Source organism: Eucalyptus grandis, chromosome 5, assembly GCF_016545825.1.
Source record: "Eucalyptus grandis isolate ANBG69807.140 chromosome 5, ASM1654582v1, whole genome shotgun sequence".
Lineage (NCBI taxonomy): Eukaryota > Viridiplantae > Streptophyta > Magnoliopsida > Myrtales > Myrtaceae > Eucalyptus > Eucalyptus grandis.
In genome coordinates this window covers 31,231,889-31,242,339 of record NC_052616.1, presented here as the reverse complement: position 1 = coordinate 31,242,339, position 10,451 = coordinate 31,231,889, and the positions used below count along the sequence as shown (strand labels likewise).

General features: G+C 38.3%; 1 protein-coding gene across 1 annotated transcript; it reads right to left on the bottom strand.

Annotated features, from left to right (window-relative positions):
- Nucleotides 1-5,017: 5,017 nt before the first annotated feature.
- Nucleotides 5,018-5,733, bottom strand: LOC104444871. Its single transcript, XM_010058644.3, has one exon. The coding sequence runs from the start codon at nt 5,557-5,559 to the stop codon at nt 5,296-5,298; it is 264 nt and encodes an 87-aa protein (XP_010056946.1). The 5' UTR covers nt 5,560-5,733; the 3' UTR covers nt 5,018-5,295.
- Between the last annotated feature and the right edge of the window lie 4,718 nt (nt 5,734-10,451).

Below are 10,451 nucleotides of genomic sequence, written 5' to 3'. Positions count from 1 at the left end.
TCTTATTCTAGGTCTTGATAAACTGGATCCTTATGCTGAAAAATGTGTCTTTGTGGGATACTCTCGAACTCATAAGGGATACAAATGTTACAGTCCTACTCATTGTCGTATGTTTGTGCCTACAGATGTGACGTTCTTTGAAGATCAGTCATATTTTTCTTCACATAATGTTCCACAGACACATGGTGATAGTGATGATTATGTCCTACGAATGCTTCCATTGCCTTCCATCTCTCTAGCTACCTCTAGAAAATTTCAGTTTACTGACCGCACCTATCATCGACGAAGTACAATTCCAACTATGACAGTACAGTCTTCATCAACACCTGATTCATATGTTCCCCCATCAATTGCTGTGCCAGCCTTTGATCCTGATCCACCCATTGCTTCTCGAAAAGGTACACATTCTTGTGTTGGTCATCCTATTGATCATTATTCTGGTCTTTCTGATTGTGTTAGTACGCGTCATCCTATTTCAAATTTTTTGTCCTATGATCGTTTATCTCATACCTTCTCTATCTTTGTCTCATCATTGTCTTCTCTCTCTGTGCCTAGTAGTGTTGCTGAAGCTCTTGCTCATCCGCGTTGGCGTCGTGCCATGGAAGAGGAAATGCAGGCATTGATTCAGAACAAAACTTGGCAGCTTACTTCCTTGCCTACTGATAAGCAACATGTTGGTTGTAGTTGGGTTTTCACTGTTAAAGTTCACTCGAATGATACTCTTGACTGATTGAAGGCACAGTTAATTGTGAAGGGGTACACTCAAACTTATGGTGTCGACTATAATGACACCTTCTCTCCCGTGGCCAAAATTCCCTCTATCCGTGTCTTTATTTCATTGTCTGCGCAATTTGGTTGGATCCTTCATCAATTGGATGTGAAAGATGCCTTCTTACATGGTGATCTGACTGAGGAGGTCTACATGGAGCAACCGCCTGGATTTATTGCTCAGGGGGAGAATGTGGTATATCATTTACACAAAGCTTTGTCTGGACTTAAACAATCTCCTCGTGGTTGGTTTGGTAGATTTAATGATGCAGTTATCAAATTTGGATTAAAGTGGTGTCAAGTAGATCATTCAGTTTTTAGCTCCATGTCATCAAATGGTTGTATCCTTCTAGTTGTATATGTGGATAATATCATCATTACTGGCAATGATTCAGGAGGTATTCAAAAACTTAAGCAATTTCTGCATAAAGAATTCAATACTAAAGATCTGGGACGTCTTCAATACTTTCTTGGTATTGAAGTATCCTATTCACATGCTGGTATCAATTTATCGCAATGAAAGGTTTGTACTAGACATCCTTGGCGAGGTTGGATTTCTTGGAGTAAAGCCAGTCGATACCCCTTTTGATCCCAATATGAAACTCGATGCAGAACATAGAGAATTACTACATGATCTAGCAAAATATCGAAGATTAGTTGGTACATTTAACTATTTTACTATCACAAGACCTAATATATCCTTCGCAATTAGTGTAGTAAGTCAGTTCATGAGTTCTCCTTGTACCACTCATTGGGATGTTATACTTCGAATAGTCAAATATTTGAAGGGAGCGCTAAGTAAAAGACTACAGTTCAAGAATTATGGCCATCTAAACAGTGCAGTTTTTTCTGATGCTGACTGGGTCGAATGTCCTATGGATAGGAGATCTACTTCAAGCTATTGTGTGTTTCTTGGGGGTAATTTAGTTGCATGGAAAAGCAAGAAACAACATGTAGTTTTTCAATCAAGCGTTGAAGCTGAATATCGTGCTATGGCACTGTGGCAAGTAAATTGTTATAGTTGAGAATGTTACTATCAGAGATTGGAATGTCACCGTCAAATCCATCAGTGTTGTATTGTGATAATCAATCCGCTATTCATATTGCATCTAATCCAGTCTTCCACAAGAGAACTAAGCACATTGAGGTTAATTGTCATTTTGTGCGAGAAAAAGTTCATAAAGATGAGGTTATTCTTCAACACACAAAGTCGGAGGATCAACTCGCAAACATTTTTACGAAATCTCTATGGGGGAATAGAGTGAGCATCTTATGTAACAAGTTGGGATTATTTAATATCTATATCCCAACTTGAGGGGGAGTGTTGAGAAATATTATGAGTAATAAGGGTAAAATAGTAACTTAGTTATGAGTAGGGTTATGCACATATGAGCATATATATATATTTGTAACCCTATTTTATTTTGTGAATTAGGAAACAATTATCTCTTCACATGTATTAATTAGAAATCATATCTAGGATTATTAATGTGATTTTTAAGCTAATATCACAGATGCTTTCATTTGCTTTGAGGTAAGTTCTATAACTTATTTTATTGAGTTTCACATCGGTAGTTTGCACACTCGTATAATCATCTCACATATTAGGAAGTAATAACATGAATCCAAACTACCTGCTAAATACACACGCACGCACACACACACACACAAATATATATATATTTCATAAAAAGAACAATACTTAGGGTATTTGAGAAATTTAATGTTATCAAGTTTTCATACCAAAAATCTCTAGTTTGCAGGAATAAAGTAAATCTCTCATTACTTTACTAGGGTTTTTAATTGATCCACCGTAAATTGATTAGTGGCAACTCCTAAATGAATTTGCATGTTAAGAACTTGAACATCAAGTCACGAATTGGTATGGGCTTGGGGGAGACCAAGTTAAGTCTAGGCTTTATAATCCATTAACCAAACTACTAGGTGGTGCACAAATGTATCTTTAGGAAGTAGGGCTGGATTAAGTTTATTCTAGCTTTTCATTCGACTAAGCAACCAATTGACGATATTCATTTAGACATCTGGGCCCATCTCCATCCTTCAAAAGGAGGTGTTCAATATATACTGACCCTTATCGACAACTACCCAAAAAAGGTATCGGTATACTTTTTGAAGTACAAATCTGATGAATTCGACGGTTCAAGAAATTTAAGACATTGATTGAGAAGAAGTTGGATAAAAAAATCAAATGTCTAAGAACCAATAATGGCATGGAGTTGTATGGTAAAGATTTTATCGAGTTCTACATGAGAGAGAATGTGAGACATTGCACAGTACTTAAGACACCACGACAAGAATGGTGTAGTAGAATAGAAAGAACAATACTTTACCTGAACGAGCTCAGTGCATGCTTTCACATGCAAGATTAGGCAAGGAACTTTGGGCTGAAGTAGTGAACATGACATATTACTTAGTTAATTTATCTCCATCATCTACCTTCGAGTGAAAGATTCCTAAGGATGTATGGTCGGGGAAAGCTTGTTGATTACTCTAGATTACGAGTATTTAAATGTCTTGCATATACTCATGTGAGTGTTATAAATTTGAGCCGAAGGCAAAGAAGTGCATAGTTATTAGTTATGCACATGGGGTGAAAAGCTATTGGCTATGGTGCACTGATCTCAAATCACCTGAGTTTCTAATAAGCAAAGAAGTGATCTTCAACCAAACTGTAATGCTTTGATAAAGGGGTTTTGAGACACAACCTAAAGAGCAAACAGATGATGATGTCAATAGTAAGGTAGAGCTTCAGGTGAAGACTCTAGAGAACTCAAAGGTAATGCAAGTTGAAAACGTAGATGAGGCCATAATTCCTAAAGTCAATGATACTAAAGAACTAGCATAGCCACATTACACTATAGTCACGGGCAGACAAAAAAGACAAATCAAACCACTAGTATATTATGGTCACATAGATATTGCTCATGCATTAATTGTGGGTGACAAAATGTAGAAAGATGAGTCTTCTTCTTACCCTAAAGCGATAGCTAATAGTGAGTTGTTGAAGTAACTAGGGGTTATGAGTAAAGAGATGAAATCACTACATCGAAATTAAACATGGAAGCTAGTCAAGTATCCAAGAGTCAAAATATTGTTGGAAGCAAATGGGTCTATAAATAGAGGAAGACATTCTAGGTGTTAAGGTAGTGAAATATAAGGTGAGACTTATTATGAAGGGCTATACACAGTGAGAGGCATTGATTAGAATGAGGTGCTCTCACTTGCAATAAGACAACTTCTATTCTTGTTTTACTTCCCTTAGTTGCACATAGGTTCTTGAGTTAGAGCAATTAGATGTGAAAACGACATGTTACGACCTGTTCTCAAGGTGCACCACCTAGGGGTTCAACTACTAGATTGTTAAGCCTATATAGCCCAAGTGAGGCCCATCCAATGACCTAAGTCTTGAAGTGAAATGAGACCTCTTTTCCTTTCCCATTTCATGTGCCTCTCTTATCCCTAGCAAAAGTATGGTTCCAAGCCTCAAAATAAGAGCTGGCCCAAATCACTTGAATCAATTCGATCCCAGTCAATTCAAGCCAAACCTCGAACTCTTTTTATTGCTAATTTTGGCAATCTATGTTTAATTATCTATCAAATTTCAAAACTCTTAATATGCCATTGTTAGGTAACTAAAATTTAATTATTCAATTTTTTTAATTTAATAAAAAACACTAAATTGATACACTTCGAATTTAACTGGATATATTCTTTTATCCATGCATGTGATTGAGGCATATTCCTGATCAACCGGTAACATCCACTCTTTTAATTTTTGGATGTTTGATCATTAATTTCAATTTTTTTATTTCATTAATATCAATTTGTTTATTTCAATTTATTTCAAATTTGTAATTACATCTTTAAATTTCTAAAGTCTTTCAAGCCAATTCAATGAATAAAAAGTCGGCCCAAACGATAAGTAGGAGTTAATCCAAGTTATGCCCAAAAAATTATAGACCTTTTGGAACGCAAAATTTTTATAGATTTCTATTTTCCGAATCTATTCTTTTTGTCCTTTATTTTTTGCCAAAGTTTTCCAATTTCATTTGGAAACGAGTTTGATATCCATATCTGCCCGTTCTCCGTTGAAAACATAGACTCCAAACTCTCAAAATGAAAACCCCAACATGATTTTTTTTAACAGTTTTTTTTTTCCAAACTTTAGTTTCCTAAATCTTTTAGCACCCCTATTCCGTCAAGTCCCAAAATTTATGACATTGTTCCGTACAATACTGTATAAGAAATCCCATATATAACTGGCCCCTTTCTTTTTCATTTGACAATTTCACCATCTTAACAATAATTAAAAAAAAAAAGCACAAAATCTGAAATCAAAATGAAAATGCACATATTCCATCCCCTTCCCTTCCTTTCAATTTGCGGACAGATTACAAACCCAGACAACAAAAATCACAGCAAAACGGAGAGAACATCGAATCGGAGCAGAAGAACAATCGCGGATCGGACGAATCGTCGAAACCCAGAAGAGCAAGAGAGCATGGATCACGCGATCTTGGAAGGAACGGCGGGTGCGGCGTCGATGGGCGTCTTCGGCTCCGAATCCAGGGGGTCGGGGCTAGGGTCGGGAGCGATCAGAGGGGCGCGAGCATTGCCGTCGCGGTCGTCGTCGGGGTCGTAATCGGGGTTGAGGGACCGGTCGATGGCTTCCCGGCCTCGTTCGAGGCAAGGCTTGCAAGCGATCTCGATGGCGATCCAACCCAGCACCACTCCCGCGATCGCTATGAGCGCGCTCGTCATCGCCGCCATCTTTGTTGCCCTCCTTCCGCAGGGAGAGATGAGAGGGACGGCGGAGAAGACAAACCCCCCGCAGACCCAAAAGGCAGGCTCGAAACGGTGCGAATAGCGCTTCCGACACGAATGGGGACCGAAATAGAAGACCCACCACTCGGAAATCGCAATGACAGAGAGGAAGAAGATGCTGGGTCCGATTTCAAGTAGCCGAAATCGTGGTCCCCTCGCACCCTTTTAAAACCCCCCCCTCGCCTTTATAGTAAATTACAACATTGCCACGATGGGTGTGAGTCGGAATTCGTTCGGACCGAGAGCGTGTCCAAACATGTCGATGTAAAGTGGTAAGAAGATGCTGACCCCCCAAAAAAAAAAAGTGGTAAGATGTCAAAACTAGTTTTTCTTTGATCGCTAATTTCGATCCTAATACTACTGTAGAATCGCAAAAATTAGTCCCCCATCATGTCCCTTATGGAGAATTTGTTAAAGTGTCGGTTAGTATTGAGTAGACAAAGGACGCATTCGTGCCTTGCTCAATGGTTGTAAGCAGGGACCCCACCACCTCGCAAGGGTGCTTGCCCTTCTCGATTGCCACTTGAGGGCCTATCCCCTTTGTAGAAATGCCTGATTCCTACACGGAAGGCGAATAGCGAATACAATATCAGTGACTTCGCTGTTGGCATTGTGAAGAAGGATTTAGTTATAGACATAAAAGACATAGTTGCTGGTTATGTGCTCATTGGCTTGCCATCAAGTCTCAATTGGGATGCATTCGAACGGTTTCTCTCTTGTCTGCAGGATTCAGTTTTTATCTTGACCCAGTATGTTCACGTGTGGCCTCTTATTCCATGATCTTAATTTGCTAATTTCTTTAACAGAGTTTTGGCCCGAAGTGGTCTTTCCTTGACAGACCAGCTCAGCTTCCTGGTTGAAGCTCTGATGGCTCCTACTGTTATTTATGTCAATCAGGTATCTCTTTCTCTTTCTTTCACTCTTTGATATATTTCCTTAAAAAAATATAATTGGAGCATCAAGACTAAAGCAAATTATATGAGTCAAGTACCACCCTAAGTATAGCATTGCTGTTGTTGATGTGCAGGTTCTTTAACCTTGTCAAAAAGGGAGGTATCAAAGGAATAGCCCACATTACCCATGGTGGGTTTACCGATAACACACCACGAGTAATCCTAGAAGGCTTTGATGCCACCATTCATGGCGACTCCTGGGTGGTTTCTCCACTATTTAAGTGGATTCAAAAGGTTGGTTTTCCGTTTTGTTCTAGACTAGAACATTAAATAGCCAATGGTAAAGTGCCTGATCAAGCATTGTATATGATATAGTATAATCTAGTCAAGCTATCGCTGGCTCTTCTTAGTAACTTAGAAGTTTACGTGTGATTTCTTCTCCTCTATTAGGTGGGTCACATAGAAGATTCCGAGATGAGGCGGACCTTCAATATGGGCATTGGGATGGTTTTGGTGGTTAGATCTAAAGCTGCCCTTCGGATACTAGGTCAAAAGAGATAACGGCATATTGCATTGGTTGTGTGGTTAACGGCGAAGGGGTGAGGTACTGCTGGGAACAATTCTGTACCCCTCAAAGATATTTTGTATGTTTTCATCGTTGTATTATAGTGAATGAGTTATACAACGATGTAAGGCCCTTTTTCCCCTACTAGATATGCATGATTTACTTGTGAAAAAATTAAGGAAATTCTAGTTTTTTTCGGGTCTGAGGAGAATTCTAGTTGTGCTAAATCTTTTCAAAGCAATTTTAATTCTTGAGCTGAATTTTGATCTGCTTTTCGTGACCCTTCCTCATGCGCTAGAGGTGGATTTGCAGCCTTGGGGCTTGAACCCAAAGAGTATGTACAAAACCTGCAAAAGAGTTGCCTAGCTGATGCAGATGATTTTCGTTCTGAAGTTCTCGTCTCTATTTGCATCGTATGCTTGAGGTGTTCTGGTTTGTCTCTTACCAAAGAAATCGGTCACATACCAATCAGGCAACTAAGTCATATGGGACTCTGCAATTTTGTGGAAAAAGCTGTGGAAAAGAATTAATGAAAGTCTTGAGAACTTTGCACTATTTACAAAGTGCCGTGACTCTTTTACAAAAACGCTTTGACAAAAATCGAATGTGGCTTGAAAATCATAAATGCCGAATGGAAATTAGTCGCACTTCGGTTTAGCATCTCATTGTACTGAAGGTATGAAATTTGCCTTTGCAGCTTCATTTGTTCATAGAATTTACCTATGAACTCCTCTGCTCTGGTTCAATTCCTTGCTCTTCCTCGATTTCTGTTCTTCCATCCTCCCCCTCCTCATCAAAACGAGTTTCCTCTTCGCCTCCATTTTCGAGGAAGCTCTTCATAGCATCTTACCCATGGCATAGTCAGTCGACGTCGTCATCAAACCAAGGGGTTGAAAGCATTGGTTTTTAAATCAAAGTGTAACTAAGGGGAAAGTTGAGGATGCATTTTGTAACTTTTCCTATCTTTCCTCCTGCATACTTTTATACTCAATTACTCCTTAGAGTTCTTATTAGCAGCTAGAAAAGCGTACTTCCTACTTCATTCCTTCTAAATGATGTTCTCTATGATAAATACTGTCATGGTTGTATAATGTAAGCCATCTTGGAAAACTCCCCCAGTTTGCAAGGTAAAATAAAACCGTGCGATTCACTCATATTAGGTCTTAAACTCATCTGATCGTAGTAAATTGTTTGTCCATTTTGTAGAATCATGGAATTCATTTACCTATTGCCTCATGTAAAGTGGGTTTTAATGCAAAAGCTGGGCGATGAAAGAGCTACACATGTCAAACGTATAATTAGGTTAATTGAATAATTTATGATGGTGATTTCATATTGCAAATATTGAAAATGGAGAACTATAGATATTTTAATTAAATTTTTCTTAGAAAATAATAAAGCTATTTGTCTTTTTGGGACATTTTGCTGAATTCTAGCGCTGCCTCATATTATAGTACAGACGAAACCTACCACCTGCAGAAAAGCCCAAGATGGTGAGGCCCAAGAAATATCGGCATAACTTTAAGCAGTCAACTATTTGAGTCTTGCCTTCAGTGTTTACCAACCATATATTCAGATTGGAAGTAGAGATGATGCGGAAATTCATGATGCTAATTACAAGAGGTCTATGATTTGTAGCAAATCACAAGTTTCAAAAGATAAGGAGCTTGGTTAAATGCTTTTATCATGACACTTTAGTAAAAGTCAACCCCAGCAACGCCCTATCTTTTCAGAGTGAGGTTGACATAGAGTTGAAGGGCAGTAAGGTCAACTGTGATTGATGAAGCTAATATTATTTGGAATTCTTCCGAAATTGAAAATGATTGAGGTGCTTTTACAAGTTTGGGATACAAGGAATGTTTCATAATAGTAATTCTGCTTTTTTTTTTTTTTTTTTTTTTGGGTCAGAATAATGGTAGTTCAAGTGATCAGCCTTTTCCCATTTTGCTGAAACTGGGCTATAAAATGTCTGTCTTGCAAATTTGTAGAAATTTTACATTGGAGAGAGATGCACGCTGGATGTAAAATTTGTTGTCATCTTGCAAAACTATGACCAGCTTTCTATGATCGCTGTTTTGTGTGTTTAGCTGAAGCGGATTTAGCAAATTTCATGTTGCCTCATTTATCATGAGGCATGGTTATTCTCGATCAAAAAATGAATTGGATCAAGGAAATTGCTCCCTGCCTGATTTGTCACTGCATGGAATACAGATTATATAGTTGGTATGGAAGAAATCTTTCATATTAGTAGTTTCAGTGATCAGCCTTTTCCTTTTCATGTGAAAATGGATCATAAGATGTCTGTCTTGCAAATTTATAGGTGAAATTGATCTACCTGGAAGATGGTCGCCCACTTCTGTCATGTTATCTTTAGTTTTTTCTCTCAAATGTCGTCTTTTCTTGATAGAGAGGAATTCTTACTTTGGAGAGAAGTGCATGTCGGATGCAAAATCTGTCGGTTAGCTTAATTTCTAGAGATAAAGTTTTTATGATCAATGCTGCCTTTAAATATTGGTACCCTTGCTCTCTTTTGCTTTTTTTTCTTTCTTCTCGTGATGATCTCTCAATCTGAAGGCTACACCCTCCTTTTTATATAAATTAGAGGTTTACTGCACATAAGTTCCTCGGAAAACTAAGATATCAGTTTCAGTTGTTGATGCACATCTTGTCCACTATCCCTTGAAGAATAGGTGTAATTATTGTGGATGAATTTTATCCAAATTCCATGTGTTAATCTTTGAGCAAAACATGTTCCTACTTCAGTTATAAGTATGTTTTGGGAAATGAGACAATGTAATTTTCTAGCTAGATCTCCTTTGCCTCTTTAGGCGCCCCCCTTCTTCCATCTCTGTCTCCTTTCATGGAGGTTCTATTTTATAGAATTCTTAGTGATTTCGTGAGGCCCCAATACTTGATGTGCTAGAAAATTGCATCTTTTTGCACACAATCAACACCGTTAGGGTACTTTCAATATCTGTAGTTTGTAAATGTGGACTTTTATGTCCTTCGGAAGATTCTGTGTATCGTTGTTGTGATGAATCTGAAGCAATGATGATTTGTAGCAATGAAGCGCCTGCAAGGGACGGGTTCCTCGTATTTCATTTTGGATCTCAGAGATAGTCTTGGGGGCCTTGTGCAGGTATGCATTTGACATTGACAGATATACCATTTTGCTTTAAGTACTCTTATGCCGTATTATCCTAGACTTACAAGGCTCTGTTCTCTCGGATCCATAAAATTCTTTAATCACTGAAAATCTTTCCTGTGATGAGTCTTGCAGAAGGAATCGTTTGCTTGTTGGCATGGATGATTTATTTGTGAGAAAAATGTTTTTTCGTCTATCTACTCTCTGTGTAATTGATGCTAGACGAACTTTTGGC

Excerpts from the sequence above, each read along its gene's own strand:
- LOC104444871 (XM_010058644.3), bottom strand. The coding sequence starts at position 5,559 with ATGGCGGCGATGACGAGCGCGCTCATAGCGATCGCGGGAGTGGTGCTG.